At 42.3% G+C, this 20,139-nt stretch overlaps 1 protein-coding gene and 1 non-coding gene across 3 annotated transcripts in view; both read right to left on the reverse strand.

The window, feature by feature from the left end:
• Positions 1-20,139, reverse strand: part of PPEF2 (protein phosphatase with EF-hand domain 2) — a 57,982-nt gene that overhangs the window by 27,170 nt on the left and 10,673 nt on the right. Inside the window, exons 2-7 of one of the 2 annotated variants that reach the window (XM_060417249.1) lie at positions 19,562-19,634; positions 9,419-9,556; positions 3,483-3,610; positions 3,282-3,339; positions 2,177-2,352; positions 775-889 (exon numbers count right to left, since the gene is read on the reverse strand). In XM_060417249.1, coding sequence (XP_060273232.1) covers positions 775-889; positions 2,177-2,352; positions 3,282-3,339; positions 3,483-3,610; positions 9,419-9,473 — 532 coding nt within the window. In that variant the 5' untranslated portion in view covers positions 9,474-9,556; positions 19,562-19,634. Of the gene's footprint in view, positions 1-774; positions 890-2,176; positions 2,353-3,281; positions 3,340-3,482; positions 15,857-19,561; positions 19,635-20,139 lie in introns of those variants that run through there. The other variant, XM_027970759.3, reaches the window with a different exon arrangement.
• Positions 18,449-18,521, reverse strand: TRNAG-GCC (transfer RNA glycine (anticodon GCC)). Its single transcript has one exon. It is a non-coding gene; the product is annotated as a tRNA-Gly (tRNA).

Below are 20,139 nucleotides of genomic sequence, written 5' to 3' on the forward strand. Positions count from 1 at the left end.
AACAATAAATGACATATTTTTACTAAAGCAGAAATAAGACAGAATGGTGTAGGGCTGAAAGCCTGGATGAGAACTGGAGAGATTTCTGCCCCATCTTAAAGTAAGACGCTGGTACTCACTTATATGGGTCAGTGTTACAAGATTTTTCAAGAAGTTGGAAATCTGGATTTTAACATGAAATCCTCCCAACTTTCAAACGTTGGAAACTAGAAATTTAAGAACATTTTGAAGCAGACAAGACATATTGCAGGCCATGTGTGGCCCTGGAAGTGCTAGTTTACAGCCCCTGTGTGTTATAGTCTCCCCTATAATGGATATTAAAACATCACCCATCATATAAGGGGATGGAGAAATTTGTCATTTACAGGATTTCTCTCTAAGAGGAAATGTAGACAGAAGGAACCATTTGCTAGGCATTTAGACCTGTTCAGGTACAATAAATAAACTGTCTTCTAACAAGCGAAGGTCTAGTTATTTGCTGGAATTCTGTTCTGAATGGACAGCATGAGTTTGGGGCCAAATCTGAATCTCTTGGAAAAATCAAGAAGAGGCTGGGCCCCCTGGCCTACAGTTCTCCTTCATAGCACCTGCCCTCCCCACCCCCAGTTTAAGTAATTGTGGAATAAATATGTAAATATATTCAGTGTGAAGGCATGAAGCTGGCCTGCCCATGTGGCCATCAGGACCCCTCTAGCCCTCCCCTCTCTCCCCCACAACAGGCAGAATTTTCTGGTTCGTGTCCAGCACATAAAGCCATTTCTGACTGGCTCTTACCACACACTGTGATTTCCTCGCTGTAACAAGTGGAGACCCGGTTGATGTTCGGCAGTTGTACCAGGTGTTTCCTGGCTTCATGCAAAAGATTCAAGACATACCGAGCATGGAGCCTCTACTAGGAAGAAGAGCAGGGAGGGGACAAAATAAGACATATTTGTGAGGGAAGGCGGGTCACATGTTTACCACTGAAAGACCCCCAAGACCGCATTAAGTGACCCTAGTAAACTGCTCCTGGGACCTATGCACAGATGGTTTCTTTTTCACTCATCCTCTGCCCTTGTTCATTCATGTTTTTCATCATCCTTCAAATACTGAACCAATGTCCTCTTCCTACACTGTGTAACCCTTCCTTGCCTTTAGCTAGGGAGAAACATATGATTGTTTTATGAAGAAGTACATATACACTGATGGTATTAGTGATCCTGACATTACTGGGAAAATCATCCCAGCTTCTGCAGTGAATTATCTTCATGTGAAATAAGGGGAAGGATTGGAATCTGGCCACTTCTCACTACCTCTAACCACCTAGGTTCCAAGCTTGGACTATATTACAGTAGTCTCTTGACCTACCTCCCTGTTTCAGCCCTTGCTCCCTACACTCTGTTCATCAAACAATATGATTATTTTTAAAAGAAAGCTGGATTATATCATTTCTGTGCTCATGGTTTCCCCATCTCCTTCAGAAAATTGAGCCTACCTTACTTACCCCTCCAGCTCCATCTCCTGACAGTTGTTCCCTGGTTCCCTCCTTTCCAGCCCCAGTGGCCTTGCTGATGTCTGGAGCAGTCCAGGCGAGGTCCTGCCCAGGGCCTTTCCATTTATTCCCTCCACCTAGAACTCTTTCCCCAGATGTACACATGGCACACTCCCTCGCCATGTTCGACTCTTGCTCAGAAATCACCTTTTCAGTAATTCCTTCCCAGATCACTCTGTAAAATTGCCATCTCTCCCACCGGAAACTTAGTTTATGCTCTGACATAGCTCTACCACCTAATATATTACATATTATATATATATATATAATGTATATATTATGCATATATATTATTAATTTGTTATTTATTACGTCTCCCCAGTAAAAATGTTAACCCTCTGTGGGCAGAGATTTGTGTCTGTTTTGTTCCCTGTTCAGTGCAGTATCTGGAACAGTGCCTGCCCATGGCAGTGCTCAATATCTGTGAGATGAATGAAGAGATTACTCGATTAGGAGGAGGGGTTTTCAATATATAAAAACCTGATCAACCACAAGGTCCTGGCTAAGAAAAGGGCAAGTGGCTATCTCTGGTGGATCCCTGACACCAACACCCTAAATCCAGGGCCATTCCTTTTGCACTGTGTCTGTCTGCTGCTACACTTTCCGTGGGATGGCTGGTGACCCAGGACCCTGGCATGAGCTTACTTGTTTCCGTCTGAAAGCTTCCACCAGGGCAGTTGCATGGTCAGGAAGGAGCGGGAAGGCGAGGCGTGGCCCTGTGTAACTGTCCGGTACCTCGATGGATTCATAGTCACCGCTGTTCTGCATTTCGGAGGCCTGGGGGGGTTGCTCCTCAGTGAACATGCGGTTCAGGAAGTCCCCTAGGCAGCACAGAAAGGGTGGGCTGGCTTAGAGCAGGCCTGCAGGCTCAAGCAATAGAGAGTCCATTTCCTGGACCTTACTTGCAGGGGACATGGCCGGTTGGGCAAGGCCGCCAACACCGGGGAGGAGAAAGGAGAAGACCAGGTCACAAGAAACTAGGATGGGCAGGAGAAAGGTTATGTTATCATGTCAAATCCATTTGACTTCTATTTTAAAAGACTGACTGACTTAGAAAGTACAGAGATTCAGCGGCTTAGGTTGGTAAGCAGGAGGAAAGGGGTACTGGGGAAATGAACATATTTTCAATAGGTTTCCCATATTTTTCTACATTTGCTTCTTTTTGTCCCCCTTCTCTACAAGGATGATGTTTTAAAAAAATTAATGCACATTTAATTTTCTTAAGAGAAAATTTTAAGTGGAAATTCACAGGCATTTCTGGGGTACTTAGTACGGCAGATGCCTCAGACTCAGGCAATTGATTTCCAAAGGCTGCCCCAGCATCACTGCCTGAGGGCTTCCCCTGGATCAGCAGAGAGGCCGGATGCACAGGAATGACCCTCCCATCTGCCCCTCCCAGCAGCTCCCACCAGTGACACAGACTCCAGATACCACTGCCTTCAGGTTGGAGGCTTCCTGGGCTGTGTTTTGCGTTATTTCCCTGACAAACTGCTGGTTTAGTTACCCACTCCTTCTCTGTGTGCCTCCCCTTTCCTGAGCCCCTCCTTCACCTCTCAGTGCTTCCTGTATTTACCAAATAAACTCCTTGTGCTCAAACTCTTGTCTCCAGGTCTGCTTCCAGGAGAACCTCCTCGCTCATTCCCTGGCCATCACGAGATTCACATTTTCACTCCCCGTGCACCCCTCTACCTCACCCTGATGTCTCTGACCCTCAGACCAGAGGACCTGCCGGGTGGCATTTCATACTCACTCTCGTTGTGACTGCTGGGGGTGAAGTGATCCACAAGGTAGCTGAAGAAATTGTGGAGCTGCAGAGAAACCCAAGCAGACATGGCTTTAGAGACAGAAGGGGAACCCAGGAACGATCCACATCCTTCCAGGCCCCTGGGGCTTGCTGCCCCGGGGGCTGGGGGGCAGAGCTGGAGTGGTCCCGTCCCACATCCCGGCACACCTTGACTTGGTCTTGCTGCCCAGCGTACTCGATGGACTGGAAGATGCTCCAGGTGCAGCGCCGCCTCATCTCCAGGCGGGCCACGTAGCGTCGGTACCACCTCTGGATCAGGGCCGCTGCCCTGAAGGCTGTGACACAGATGAAAAGCCAGTTTGTGAGACGGGACTCCTGGGGCCTAGCGGGGAGCTGAGGGTGGCGGGGGGCAAGATGGGGGGAAGCACTACATTTTGCCATCAAATAGGAAGGATTTGCCCCACTGATGGCCAGGGAGCCCGAGTCCCCCTTCCAGCCCCCATCCCTCCTCCAGTCTTACCTGTTAGTTATACTCATATCACTGGAGGGTTATTGGAATTCCCACTGTTTGATGAAAACATTTATACATGTAGAGGTGGAAAGCTCGGATTCTGAGAAGGACATGTAAACTGGGGAGGCTGCAAGGTTGCAGTATACTTGAAGAGTGGGAAGATGCAGATATTACTCAGCCGTTAACAGAGAATGAAGTTTTGCTGTGTGTGTGTGTGTGTGTGTGTGTGTGTGTGTGTGCGCGCGCGCGCGCGCGCAACTTGGATGGACTTGGAGGGCATAATGCTAAATGCAGTAAGTCAAAGAGGCAGATACTGTATGATATCACACATGTGGAATCTAAAGAATACAACAAACTAGGGAATATAACAAAAAGGGAGCAAACTTGCAGATCTAGAGAACAACTCACAGATCTAGTGGTTGCCAGTGGGAGACGTAAGTGGGGAGGGGCAATACAGAGGTGGGGAGTATGAGGTACAAACTATTAGGTATATAATAAGCTGCAAGGATATACTGTATGACACAGGGAATATAGCCAAAATTCTACAATAACTGTAAATGGAAATTCACCTTTGAAAACTGTATAAAATAAAAAAATACATTTATTTACAATAAATACTGTATAAAATAAATACATTCAAATGCAAAAAAAAATGGGGTGGGATGATGCAGGGGTCACAGGGTGGGAGGATATTTTGATACCAGGTGGCTCAGATGGTAAAGAATCTGCCTGCAATGCAGGAGACCCGGGTTTGATCCTTGGGTTGGGAAGATCCCCTGAGAAGGGCATGGGCACCCACTCCAGTATTCTTGCCTGGAGAATCCCCATGGACAGAGGAGTCTGGCGGGCTACAGTCCATGGGATTGCAAAGAGCTGGACACAACTGAGCGACTAACACAACAATAGACGGGATGTCAGGAGTCTGGTTCTGAGCCTGGAAATGCCCTGACCAGCTATGTAGCCTCGGTCCGATCAACTTTTTTGGGCTCAGAGTCCTCATCTAGGAAAGAAGACAAGCTAGATGATGAGTGGGGGGGATAAACAGACACACGTGCATCACTACATACTATCATGTCAGTTGGCGGTCAGCGCTTGCTGTCCCCATATTCACTCTATCCCTGTGGCTTGTACCCCCATCACCTCACATCCAGGATGCTGCTGACTGTCCAGTCTGAAGGGCAGTCTGTGGACTTAAGACCTGTGCTGGGTGCTCATGTACTGCAGGATGGCTTGAGGAGGTTTCATTCTTCCTTTGAGCTTTAGGACCTGCAGTCAACTACTGCTGCCAGAGAAGAGGACAGCTGTCCACCTGAGTGACTAGACCCTCCTTAAACTCCTGGGCCTGAAAGTGCCCCAGGGGATGAATGGAGCCTTTGTGGATAAAGCTGGATTACAAAGGAAACCTGGCAGGTTCATTCAGGTCAACCTCGTGAAAAGCAGAGCGATTGATTTAATATATTTAGCTGGCATTAGAGAGCTCTTGGAATTCCTGCTGATATCCCTAAGAAGAGATCCAATAGTAAGTGGGAAAAGAGAACCTTGAGAGGAATTTAAGCAAAGCTGAATTTGATTTTCTGTGAGGAAAAAAATGCCATACACCAAGTATGTTCCAAAGGCACTCACAAAATAATAAGCAACAAAGACTAAATTATGTAAATCCCCATTCAGAATAGCGAATGCAACATCCAGAGTAAGTGGTCCTTACCTAAAGTAACTCTTTAGGAATTCAGGGCAAACACACAGACATCTGCTCCTCACCATGACTCTGACATGGAACCCAGGAATCTGCAGGGTTAACAAGCTCCATGCATCATCCTCACTTGTGCTGAAGTGTGAGCAACACTGAGGAGCATCATGGCCACCAAGTTTCCGTGAAAATGTTGTTTGCTAACTCCTTGCCTCAGGTGTTTTAAGGCAAATGCTGCCGACTAGACTTGTACTCCGCTCCGCTTCGGCTGCTCAGGGTAGGGAAAGCAGGTAGTACCTCTGTGTTCGCTCTCCCAAGCCTCCATCTAGAACCTGGGTTACCCTTCACTGAGATGGGCGCTGTGAGGCACAGCGTAGTCTAAGGACCTCCACTCCATCCTCTGTTCCCTACAGTGCAATTTAAGATGCTTGGGTTTCCCTTCCTCAGCCTTGTGCAGAGCGCATCTTATGGGAAAAGTTACAGACACATCTGGCTGCGAAAACTCCACACTGAGGACCGGCAACCACCTGGGGAGACAGAGGTCCAGGTGAAGAACCATCCCGGAAGCTGAACCTCCAGCTGTAGCTGTCCTGAGGGTCACAGGCAAACCATCAAGCTGGGCCCTTGGCAAATTCCTGACCCACAAAATCACGAGCTGAATAAAATGGTTGTCTTAAGCCACTAAGTTTTGAGGCCGTTTATTATGCAGCACCAGATAATTGGAATGTGAGTTGTAGACATGTTTTATAAAATTATAAAACAAATTTAAATCAAAACAAAAAATCAGTGTTTAAAAAGCAAACGTTAAACAAGCAAATCTAACCTTGTACGCACTGGTGGCATAACCATGTGGAAAGGAGTTCTTTCAAATGACTTGAAAATTCAGGAATTGCATATGCCTAAGTGGATATACTCAATGGGCAAAAAAGAACTACAAAGAAGTCTTAAGGAGTTTTCAGTTATCATATTGTTGTAATAGTACTGTTATTGTATTTCTGATACTGATTTATATACTGTAGGACAAAGTAAATAATACCATACTGGTATCATTATTAATAAAGAGCAAGGAGATAGAATGTCAAAGTTGTTAGGTAAAATTACTGTGATCCTAAGTATAAATTATCCATTAAAATAATGCACATTTTCCAGATTTGTTCATTGAAAAAGTATAAGAAGTAATGACCAACCTGGTAGCGAATACCCCAAACCCTGGATAAATAGTGATTTCTAATCTGGAGACAAAAATATGCAAGATGAGCCTGGGATGTGTTGCCAAACTAGAAGGGAGGCCATGAGTTTATAAAGATACTTAAGCTCATAGTAACAAGTGAAAGTCGCTCAGTCATGTCTGACTCTTTGTGAGCCCATGGACTATAGAGCCCATGGAATTCTTCAGGACAGAATACTGGAGTGGGTAGCCATTCCCTTCTCCAGGGGATGTTCCTAACCCAGGGATCGAACCCAGGTCTCCCAAATTGCAGGCGGATTTATTACCAGCTGAGTCACCTGGGAAGCCCCATAGAAACAAGGTGCGATCATCATTTCCCTTGCTTCCTTCTACATCTTTGGTTGCCTCATTCTCTTTGACCTGTTGCTTAAGTACTAGAATCCTTCACTGCTCTGTCTTTACTCTCACTCTAGGCTACTTCAGTGACCCCCATGGCTTCAACAATCACCCATACTCTGATGCCTTCCAAAGGCATGGATCTCCACTGACGTCTCCAAAAACCAGATCTGAATATGCAACTGTCTACTAAGCACTTTCACCTGCACGTTACATGGGCACCTCAAACCCAATGTGTATAAATCATCACTTTCATTCTACTTGAACTTGGTTCTTCTCCATTAATTTTATGTCAGAAATTGGCATTATCACCTACCCAGGTAGGCTGGATTTCCCAGGTAGCTCAGTGGTAAAGGATCCGCCTGCCAATGCAGGAGACCCAAGAGAAAGAGACGTGGGTTTGATCCCTGGAGTAGGAAATGGCAACTTACTCCAGTATTCTTGCCTGGAAAATTCCATGGACATGGGAGCCTGGTAGGCCACAGTCCATGGTCTGCAAAGAGTTGGACATGACTAAGCACAGGACAGGTATCTAGAAACCTGGACGTCAGTTTTTTCTTTGCTAATACTTTATTTTGTTGTTCAATTTTTTTTTTTTTTTGCTTGTTTGTTTTTTTGACTGCTGTGTTGGATCTTCATTGCAGTGCACAGGCTTAGCTGCCCTGTAGCACGTGGGATCCTAGTTCCTCAACCAGGGATCAAAGCTACATCCCCTGCATTGGCAGAAAGAAGAAAAAAGTGTAGTTGCTCAGTCGTGTCCAACTCTTTTGTGACCCCATGGACTATAGCCCTCCAGGCTCCTCTGTCCATGGGATTCTTCAGGCAAGACTACTGGAGTGGGTTGCCATTCCCTTCTCCAGGCTGCATTGGCAGGGGGATTCTTAATCACTGGACCACCGGGAAGTACCCCGGACATAAATCTTGATTCATCCTCTCCCCAACCCCACACGTGTAATCAGGTGGACCCTGTCCATTCCACCTCCTGAGTATTGTGGGAATTCATCCTCTTCTCTCCCATCGCTATAGCCACCAACTCTGGACCGTGGCATTATCATCTCTTGCTTAGATGACTTTTGTTGTTGTTCACTCAGTTGTGTCCAACTCTTTGTGACCCCTGCAGTATGCCAGGCTTCCCTTTCCTTCACCATATCCTGCAGCTTGCTCAAACTCATGTCCGTTGAGTTGGTGATGCTACCCAACATCTGTCCTTTGTTGCCCCCTTCGCCTCCTGCCTTCTATCTTTCCCAGCATTGGGGTCTTTTCCATCGAGTCAGCTCTTTGCATCAGGTGGCCAAAGTATTGGAGTTTCAGCTTCAGCATCAGTCCTTCCAATGAATATTCAGGGTTGATTTCCTTTAGGATTGATTGCCTCGATCTCCTTGCTGTCCAAGGGACTCTCAAGTGTCTTCTCTAGCACCACAGTTTGAAAGCGTCAATTCTTTGGTGCTCAGTGGCACCCCACTCCAGTACTCTTGCCTGGGAAATCCCATGGATGGAGAAGTCTGGTAGGCTGCAGTCCATGCTAAGGGTCGGACACAACTGAGCGACTTCACTTTCACTTTTCACTTTCATGCATTGGAGAAGGAAATGGCAAGCCACTCCAGCGTTCTTGCCTGGAGAATCCCAGGGACGGGGAGCCTGGTGGGCTGCCGTCTATGGGGTCGCACAGAGTCGGACACGACTGAAGTGACTTAGCAGTAGCAGCAGCAGCTTTCTTTATGGTTCAACTCTCACATCCATATATGACTATTGGAAAAACCACAGCTTTGACTATACGGATCTTTAGCTTCTAAATTGTTCTTCCTTCTACTCTTCCACCACCCACTCCAATCCCTGACACAATCCCTTCTTCATAGAAGCCAGAAGAGTCTTTTATGTATGTTTTGAATTCTACAATGGTTCTTCAAGCCTTTAGAATGAAGTTTAAATCCTACCTGCTCCTGAGTGATCTGGGCTCTGCACAGCTCCGCAGCCTCATGCCATGCCATTCTCCATCTCATTCACGTCAACCATTCAGTTCCTTGAAAATGCCTTTCTTTTTGCCTACTTCATGACCTTGTTACCCTCTCCCTGGAATGCTCTTTCATCTCCTTTTGCCCAATCTTATTTCTTTCACTTGTAAAGGTGGAGTTTGGGGTAAACCCCAATGGACAACACTGACTCCTTGAGTAAATTTTAATTCTATTAAATATAGTTCATCAAGTCCTAAGATATTCAGCTGAGTATCCTGTGGTCATGTCACAAGGAGGAGAAGCTGATTTTCAAGAGTCAGCATGAGGAGCAATATAATGATTTCCTGTCCACCCTAAGAAGCCCCTCCCTGTGCAATGTAGGCTTCCACTGAGGTCCCCACAGTTAGGCTGAAGGTAGGAAGCACATACCTTTCTCTGCATTCTGGAAAGCAAAATGGTGTTGGGTTGAGGTGCCGCTTCCCATAACTTAAGTGTGATGTTTCTGCAGGACACAGATAGCAGGTCCAAGGGACAGTGAATTGTCTGCTGACAAAAGGAAGAGGGAACCTGCAACAGGGAGATTTGGGTAGAATATTAGTTCAGGTAGAGCAAACTACCTATGAGCCTTGTCTCCCATATCATAAAAATATATATAAAGTTATCATGTGATAGCACCTTCCTCCACACCTCCCCAGCACATGAGATGTCCTTCCCCTGAAAACTCCCTCCCTGCGTTATCTCATCTCTCTCCCATGTCTTCAGCCTTCCTACTTGTGTCTCCTTTTCAGTCTAAAAACATGCTGAAGTCTCATCTCAGAGCAGTTCATCATCACCATCCTTTGACCTCCTCTATCCCTCCAGCTATAACCCGACCTCTATTTCCTTCTCATCCAGACTTCTCCCGAGCAGACCACTTATCTTCTCCTTAATTCCTCTTAACATCATATTTTTCATCCCCACTATTGATCAAAACATTTTTTGCTGATGTCCCCAGTGCTTCATCTTGTCAGCCCTGACTTTGCCAGAACAGCAAATCATAAGTCGTGCCTTGATTTAAATTTTACTTCATGGGTCTCCATGAGTCTACACTTTTGTATTTTGACAAAAAACTAATCAGCCACTCTAAGAAAGAATTGGAAAATTTTATTTGAGCCAAATTTGAGGAGTATAACTGGGGAAGAGCACCTCAGAAAGCTCTGAGAACTGTTCCACTGGTGAGAAATCAAGGCACTGTTATATAAGTTTTTTTTTTTTTTTGAGACAGAGGGCTGTACACCAAATGATGTATTATCAACAGTTTACACAATCTAGACCTGCAAGTGTAGAGTGGTTGGTCATGTGGCCCCTTACAGATTCAAGAAGGAATGCTATCTTTAAGGAGTCGTCTTGTTGGTGCTAGGAGAATGTTGTTCTTTTGGTCGAGCAGGCATTCCTGTTAATGGGGGAGGTCTAGCTGATGCATACTGCAGATATACAATGCACAGTGGGGCAGAAAGGAGGTCAAGGGCAGCAAAAATGTTTTATGTTGAATTTTTTCTTGTGTTGCCATAAAATATGAATTTTATTTCATTTTATTTGTTTTCTCTCCTTCTTGAGCTCATTTTCCTCTATCCATCCCTTGAATGTCAATTTTATTTGTATTCTACTCTCAGCTGTCTGCTTTCTCACTCTATATATGCTTCCTACATAACTGAATCAACTCACATTTTCAACTATTACTCCCTCCCTCTTAAATCTCCATCTCAGACTAAATCTAAACTTCAGCCCTGCAAACCCAGCTTCCTGCTAAACTTTGGGGTGCCTCAGACTCCATGCAACACAAATACAACTCATCTTCCCCAAAGCCTTCTCCTTTTCTCCTTTCTTCAACACAGCTCTTACCTAGAATGTTTGTTGTTTTTTTTTCTTTCAGGGAGAAGCTTTTTTTTAAGTTGCGGCAAGTGGGTTCTTTAATTCTGACACGTGGCATCTAGTTCCCTGACCAGGATCGAATCCAGTCTCCCTGCTTTAAGAGTGCAAAGTCTTAGCCACTGGACCACCAGAGAAGTCCCCTAGGATGTTTTTGCCTTTACTGAGTATGTTCTTCCTAGCTGACCCTTGACTAACTTTACTCATTTCTTAAGTAATGAGTAAAGATGCACTTCAGGCATCATCTTCCTTAAAGAAGCAAGTTTGACATGCCCTTCCTCTGAACTCCTGCATGTCCTAGTCACATCTCTGATGCAATGTAATTTACATTTTAAGACAGGACAACAAAAATTGAATACAAACTTCTCTCTGTGTTGGTTTGGGTCTCCTCCTCTCTCTGCTGTGGAGTGTGCCTCCACAAGAACCAGACCTCTTCTGGGAGGTGGGAGTGCCCGCTGAACCGTCAAGAGTGGTATTTTTTCTGTCTTAGTACAGTGTAACTTCTTAAATAAATAGCACTCTTTCCCAGCTCGCTTTGCACCACGTGCTTACCTGGACTATGTATCCTTGTGTTTACCTGGACTATGTATCCTTGTGTTTACCTGGACTATGTATTCTTGCTGAACTTTATGTAAAATATCAATATGTCATTTTGATGTATGATTCTTTGTTTCTAAAATGGATATAACCATGCCTTTGACTTCTAACAAGTGGAGCAAGTCCTTAGAGCTTTCGGAAAAGCTGCTTCCTGGTTTATACTCCTCAGTTTGGCTCAAATAAAATGATTTTTTTTTCTTCTTACCTTGATAACTGAATTTTCCTTGACATTTTCTAGGGGTAGCCAGCAAGCTTCAGAGACACCCAGCAGCTGACATCTGGAGTCTACCTTGAACCAGCGCTTGGTACCAGCATGGACCCATTAAGCCTTGTCCTCTTCTTAGTATTCCTCAGGTGTTTTTGATGAGTTCTCCCGATAGCCAGACATCATTGCTTTAAATGATGTCCTGAATTTTATTCAAGCTGTTTCTCTTGGGACTTGGAATCCTAAGGCGATACTGGTCTATTTCCTAGGCAGGGGCCTAAGTGGAAATTCCCAGGCAGGCACGCACCTAGGAGGAACTTGGAGTAAACTGGGTTGGCTGTCCTCTTTAACAATTTGGCTTAAGTTGGAAAGAGTATGTTCATATGGTCTGAACAAATTGTTTGCTGGTGAAATGAAAGACTGAACCCGCTCAGCTCTGAAGAAAAGGGACTTGACTTCTTCTAGCCATAATGTGTCTTCAGGTGACTGAGAAGCTGGCAGAAGGATCTGAGAATCAACTCTCATGACTCATACTGGTCCTATAGGACATCCCACTACAATCGTCAAGGAAATTCTGCTCACCAAGGGCACAATAAGGCTGATCACCCAGTGCTCTGAGCACCCACAGCAGTTTCAGGCTGTTGGAGGGAGAAACCCAGACTTGTAAGAGAGTCGAACAGACCCAAGGGTAACTCCTTAGGGAGTCAGAAGCAGCACACATTCGATCCATCACACTGCCCTCAGTTGTTCAGATTATATCTGAAATAGGCTACCAAATGAATAATGAGAAACCATGCTTCAGAGGCTGAACAGCTTCAGATGGGCAGTCACTCCTAGAACCCCAGCTGGCTTCCTGGACAATTAGAACAAAGTCACTGCTTACATTTAACTCTTAAATGGCCAGGATGGGACTCTTGACATTCCAAAACTATAGAGAAAGCCTCCTTGATAAAACATCTTTTCAAAATTCTGACCCTAAGAGAACAAAATTATTCCTAGAAGAAAGCTTAAAGTTATAACTCTTATCATGTCCTTGAAATGTAAACACAGCCCACATTGCCTATAACTACAGCCTTGGCTCAAAAAGTAGAATTTAAAACTAAAAGGGGAAAAAAAGAGGCGGGAGAAGCTTTTTAAAAATCAAGCAAAAAAGCATCAGACTCTGTCTGTGTCTATCTGGATATACATATGATTGTATATATGTTATAAATATAATACATCCCTATCTCTGGATGGTGCTATTAAAATTAATTTGTAAAAGAGCTTTATTTAATTGATTTAGAAGTAAGTGCTTACAAATCAAATATTTCTAAATGTAACAGACTCACTCAAAATTTTAAAGAATCATGTGATCTAGGATTAATCTTTGATGAAAAAAAAAGCAAGTTTAAACTGATAGTTTAATTAATATAGACATGTCTTTAGAGTTGAGTGGGCTTCCCTTGTGGCTCAGCTGATAAAGAATCTGCCTACAATGTGGGAGACTAGATTTGATCCCTGGGTTGGGAAGATCCCCTGGAGAAGGAAAAGGCTACCCACTCCAGTATTCTGGCCTGGAGAATTCCATGGACTGTATAGTCCATGCGGTCGCAAAGAGTCAGACACGACTGGGTGGCTTTCACTGTAAAGTTAGGTATAACAACATTAAATACAATACTTTCATTGTACATAGGTTTACTGAAAGCCAATAAGCTTATTTATCTATGTTATAAAATCTGTCAACAAGAAAATTAATGGCCTGATGATATTTTCACAAGTAATGAAAGAGATAAATGAGATTAAAAACTTTTGAGTAAACTATTTAAGAACAATTATGTTTTATGGTATGTCTACCTAAAAACAGTTTCTCCATATTTTTGGCAACTTGGAACTTTAGAGGTCTAATAAGTTAAATGATGAAAATTCAGTGAATGTCTAGATCATTTTTTCTCTAGATTATTTTTAATAGGATAAAACTAGAATTTGTTTCTTCTCTAGATTTTCTTGAATGCTAATCTGCTTTTAATAACAGATTGTGAAATTTATTTACCAGTAACTTTCTGCACGTGCCTTTGAAATCTTTTACCATCATTTTGGTTAAGTGAATAAGCATTGTTCATAGTAACTTATGATCCTACTTGTCAAACATTTAAAACCTTTTGATATCTTTGACAAACTTTCTCAAATTCTAAAGGAAGTTTTTTTGACCTCTTACTGACTGTGAGATCCTTCAAAGGACCCCCTGAATATCTCAAAGAGAGATATTAAACTAATCAAGTTTATTTGGTCTGCTAAATTACATGGAAAACATTGTCAAATGAGTAACAATAAACCTTGTTAAGTTATATTCTATGGGTAAACATTATTAATATAAATGTTCTAGAAATTATAGGAAGTTCCTAAAATTTGAAGTGTCCTGGTATGTTGTCAGTCATAATTCTGGTTATTATCTTAAAATTTCAAATGTCACAGAAATAGCCAAATTTCCTTGATGACTGCATTATAATCAGGTCTTTAATGATGCTTTTAAAGCCTTTTGTCACTTACAGATAGCTACTGTCCCACTCTGATACTTCCACAAAAATGCTTGTAGATGACTTGCTTTTACGCTCCAAAACTAATTTGGACTCTGTAGTAAAAGGACTTCCACCTTGTATGTGGGCTATTTCAGCAGGGGCTCTCTTATATAAGGACACTGAAGAAATAGTAATGGGGTCTCCTTTAACGAGTGATGTGCCACACTCAGTTGAGTCTGTTCTAAACTCTCACCACATTTAGCACCATTCTGTATGCCACCTAACTTCTTATGAAGTATTGTTTTCTGCACCTGATACTATCTTGAGTCTATATAATAACCTTAACCTTACAGTTTTGTTTCCAGTACTATAGGAAGAAAACAACTAAACTGCGTTTTGTTAACAGATTATCTTTTTGCTCCCAGAAATGACTTAGAAGATTCTATTGATAGGCTGATCTTCTTGATTTACAAATGGATCCTACTTAAGGGGTGACCAGGACATGACTGAGCTGGTTATGCAATAACGCCCACAATGGACATAACTAAGAGCTCTTATTGATCAGAAAGAAAGTGAGCACAACAAGCTGAACTAATTGCCTTAACCCAGGCTGAACCCCCAACTCCCCCGCAAAAATGGAAAACAGGTCGCAGAGTTGTTCATTCTTATACAACCGCCAAAACAGTGAGCCATTATGAAAACACCACGGCATTCCGAATCTGACACTGTGGAAGCTAAAGCAAATCAGTTTGCTGATACTATAGTCAAAGAAGCAACTTTAAACACTGGTTCTGCCCAGCCTGGAGAATGTTCACTGCTCTCTATTAACCCTGCAAAGGAAATAAGATATTTTTCTACAGGCTCAGGAATCTACCATGAAAGAAAAGAAACAGATACCATATAGCACCAAAAAGGGAAAATTAACTCCATCACACAAATATGGTTTAGACCTGATAAAATGCCCCTCCCCAAAAAAACCTTATAGTGTCTACTGAAGCACATTTGCTATTACTCCAACATGTACATTCTTTAACCCACTGGGCATCTGAGAAAATGATTTTATGGAAAAACCAGTATTTTTGGAAACTTTCACCCATAGCAGTTGAAAAGAAATATTATTACATTATTTACAGAGCCTTATTGAGACACTTAAAAAATGGCAACCAACTCTTTTTACAGCAAGCTTCTAGGATATGAAAACCTTAAGGATCATGGATTACAACATAAAGGTTTTGTTTATTGGAAAGGACACAAAATTAAAGATCCTTTGTAGCCATGATGGCAAGAACCTTTTCAGGTATTATTAACTAATCCATATGCAGCTAGACATTAATGGATTCACAGCTCTCATTTTATTTATTTTTGTTGCACTGTGTGGCTTACAGGATCTTAGTTCTCCAACCAGGGATCAAACCCATGCCCAAGCAGTGAAAGCACTGAATCTTAACCACTGGAAGGTGAGGGAATTCCTTCACATCCCTCATTTTAAAAAGGCCCCTCCACCCAAATGGACTTCGAGCCTGTTTCTAGCATCTGACTTCAACTAATTCAAGAATCACCAAGCCTAGGATGAGAAGAAGATGATAACAGTAGTAGACAGCTAACCCAAGCATCTGGACCAGGCTTGTAAGACCTTACCAGTTCAGCTGACTGTTTACCAAATATCTGCTGCTGCTGCTCAGTCGCTTCAGTCATGTCCAACTCTGTGCGACCCCATAGATGGCAGCCCACCAGGCTCCTCCATCCCTGGGATTCTCCAGGCAAGAACAATGGAGTGGCTGCCATTTCCTTCTCCAATGCATGAAAGTGAAAAGTGAAAGTGAAGTCACTCAGTCATGTCTGACTCTTAGCAACCCCATGGACTGCAGCCTACCAGGCTCTTCCGTCCATGGGATTTTCCAGGCAAGAGTACTAGAGTGGGGTGCCATTGCCTTCTAACTCTCTACTAAAAGTTAAAGTTACTGTTTTATTTCTACGCATCGTTTTGGAAGGAAAAGATGAGATGAAAGGAAATCCTATCTTTCCTATCCAGATGGAAGGAAAATTATTTAAAGTTGTCACAAAGTATAGTCACTGGAAACAATTTAACTAATGGTTAGATCTATCATCAAATTCCTTGGTCAATAAAAGGCTGATATAAAATTTTTTTTTAATTTTTGGCGTGCTGTAATCAATGGGGTTGCAAAGAGTCGGACACAAATTAGTGACCAAACAACAACAGGCCCCTCATAATTCTTTTCACTGACCTCAGATGTTCTTCTAATCTATAAAATGTTTCCCTTTTAGCATATACCATATTTGTTTACTACATTTGATTAATTTACTCAATTCTGAAGTTTCTATAATGGGAAAGTGATGTTGCAAAATCAAATGCCTCTTGATTTTTAAGACTGTTTTGTAATGGGAAACTTGTTCTATAATTCAGACTAAAAGCACAATACCAGATTAGTCTGCCAATTTAACTATCTACTGACTCACATATAAAATCAGATTTCTTCATTGAACAATCTCCTTTCTAGTCTAAATGAAATTCTGGGTAAATGAGTAAGCCCTGAGGAATCACAGCTTAAATCTTTGCTTCTGACTTCGCTATTGTTGTTGGCTATCTATATTGGCTGGGCTCTGTGTCATTCATAGAGCAATAATCTCTTGTGCCTCTCAATGTATATTCAAAACTCCAACTAAATCAATGATGTCTAAATGACTTGAAACTATTGATTATATTTACAGGTCAGCATTAAACAATGGGTATGCACAATGTACATACAGGGTAAAATTGTCAAAGTCCTATTAGACAACCTAGAATTGACTATCCAGAGAAGGCAATGGCTCCCCATTCCAGTACTCTTGCCTGGAAAATCCCATGGACGGAGGAGCCTGGTAGGCTGCAGTCCATGGGGTCGCTAAGAGTCAGACACGACTGAGTGACTTCACTTTCACTTTTCACTTTCATGCCTTGGAGAAGGAAATGGCAACCCACTCCAGTGTTCTTGCCTGGAGAATCCCAGGGACAGGGGAGCCTGGTAAGCTGCCGTCTATGGGGTTGCACAGAGTTGGACACAACTGAAGTGACTTAGCAGTTAGCAGAATTGACGATCAGTCCTTGCCAAGAATCCAATTAGCCATTTTGATGTATGTATGATCCTTTGTCTCCAAAATATATATGACTGTGCCTTCAAGAGGCAGAACAGTACTCAGAGCTTTCTGAGAATTTGCTTCCTGGGTTGTAATCCTCACTTCGGCTCAAATAAAAAAAGAATATTTTCTTGATAATTAATTGAATTTTTGTCAACATTTTCATCACTATAACACCATATTATAGTTTTCTATTTTGTGTCTTTATCATGAGACTGTGAGTTCCTTGAGAGCAAAGACTGTATGTTAACAAATAGATCATTTTTGTCTCCAGGATTTATAGCACAGTACCTGAGACAGAGTGGAGAGTCATTAAAAAGTCATTGAATAAATTTTATGCCAGGTTTATTTTTATACCACATAGATGAAACTTTCTCTAGCTCTTCTACAGGAAGCATTGTGAGATGTACTGACTAAATATCAAGAGTAGATTTGACTTCTATATTTTTCCCCTCCCTTACTTTTATCCCATTCAACTTTATTTTTGAAGGTTATTATATCAAGGATGGTCAAAGAGTTGTTATCTTTACCCCTTGCATATCAAAATGAAAGGTTCCCCTAGCTTATGTTGGTTAACAATAAAGAAATAAAGAAAAAAAGCAGTATATCTTTTTAATCTTCAAAATGGTTCCCAGATATAAGGGATGTCATGAGGTAAAGTGAGAAGCCATTATGACCAAACCAATCAAAATACACCTAGATACCTGTAGTTCTAGAGCTGGAAGGGACTTCAATAATAATTGACTCCACCAATGAGTCACAGCTTGCTTCATCATTGGTTACTTGCCTATAGAGCCATGCTGTATACTAAAATGTTAGGGTTTTGGAAGTGCACAGAATAGAAAGAAGTAAAACCATTCTCAGGGCAAAATCTGAAACAGTGAAAACTGTAAGATCAAAGATGAAAAATGAGCTTGATGTGGCCTCAGACTGTTAAAGCAGCATCATTCAGTAAATGACTAAAAGATGCCTCTCTGGTGATTCCCCAGCTGAGCCACCTTCTCGGGTAACTGGCATGTTTACACTGCACGGGTAAGAGTCCTTGCCTTCTAGGATCTAACTTAGTATCATCTATAGCTGACATTATCTTTTTTTTTGCCACACCATGTGGGATCTTAGTTCCCTGACCAGGGATTGAACCTGTTCCCTCTGCAATGGCAGCGCAAAGTCTTAACCACTGGACCACCAGGGAAGTCCAGCATTATCTTTTTTTTTTCCCTGAAATGTAGGTGATTCTTTATCTGCCCACTAAGTAAACCCAAGAAATGGAAGATTCATCATCTAGGACTTGAAGACCTCGAAACACACACAGCAAACAAAGGGGCCTGCTCTGACTCTCTCCCCAGGCCAAACCTGCATCTATTTCCCATGTGAAATGGAAGTTTTTTGCCCTCGTGGTCTCAACCATTTCTGTATATCAGGCTAGAAAGAAAGTTCTTACCTTCTTTGGTGTTTTTTACTATGAGTCACAACGAGGCAGAAACCTCTTTAACACAAAGATATGGTCCCCATCTTATCTTCAAAGTTGACTCAGTGATCCCAGGCTGATCAGACTTCTTCCAGATCTAGAGTCCGATAAATCGGGTGCAGGCCTAGTCTGGCATGTCTGCCCCCTGAAAGCAAGTGAAGACATCCACAGCCCTGGCCAAGCATCCAGGGCTCCCTGCCTCCTGGCAATATGTGGCCCTTGATCTCAGTCAGATCAGGCCTATGGGAGGATTTGAAGGAGGAGGCTGCTCAGTTGGGGTGTCTCGCTCACACTCAGGGCCAACCCCTGAAGACTGTTCTCTGCTGCTCACCCCTGCCTCCTCCTCACTTCTAAGTCTTCTTAAATCCTGGATTAGGAGGCTATGTTTCTCAAGCCACATCTGAGAAGGCTGAGCTCCTTAACCTAGAAATAGAAGAGTGCTGACAAGACAGATGGGCCTGGGGGCTCCAGAGCTCAAGGCGTCCCAGCTGGAGCCATGCAGCAGGCCAAGGCTTTCTTCCTAGTAGCTGGCTTTTCTCTGTTTGCAAAACCTGATTGGAATATCCTGTCTTTTTTTGCTTATTCCTACTACAGACACTTTCCCCAAAGGTTATAACCTAAACTATTCATATGTTAAAATATCAATCATTATTCCCAGAAAACTTACTTTTTCAATAAATCTAAGATGCTTCTGTGTGTGCTAATAGGCACTAAATATTCCATGGGAATTTGTAAAAGAAAGAAAAATTATACTGTTTACTTACCTGTATTTAGTAGGTCAAACTTGTTAATTATGTTGTCCTCTTTATCCTTATTTATTCTTCCAGATCTGTGCATCTTTGAAAGAAATATTTTAAAGATTTCTATGATAAGTACAGGTTGAGAAATTTATCTTTGCATATCTGAATCTTTGCATTATATGTTTTGAAACTCTATAATTAAATATTAGTTTGAACCATGACATTGACATTGGAAATTTTATAATACTGAAGGTTTATGGCTATTTTCTTGGTAGAAGGTAACTTATCAAAACAAAATATCACTCTACCCTTTCAAATCCTTTCTGCCTTAAATTCTCTTTTCACATAGGTTCACTTTTCGTTAGTGGTTGACAGTTAAAATATTTTCCCTAAATTGACTAAAAGTTAAAAGATGGGTAAAATCCTATATTATTGAGAGTATGAGAAAAAGAGCCCTCTCCATTACAATACTGGTGGAAATATGAATTGTTTTACTTTTTTGAAATTAAACTAGATTAAATTTTAATTGAGATTTACTAAATTATGTATTTAACTTATTAAATTACAAATTTGTAAACTGTAAACCCTTTGGTCCAGAAATC

This window comes from Ovis aries, chromosome 6, assembly GCF_016772045.2.
Source record: "Ovis aries strain OAR_USU_Benz2616 breed Rambouillet chromosome 6, ARS-UI_Ramb_v3.0, whole genome shotgun sequence".
NCBI lineage: Eukaryota > Metazoa > Chordata > Mammalia > Artiodactyla > Bovidae > Ovis > Ovis aries.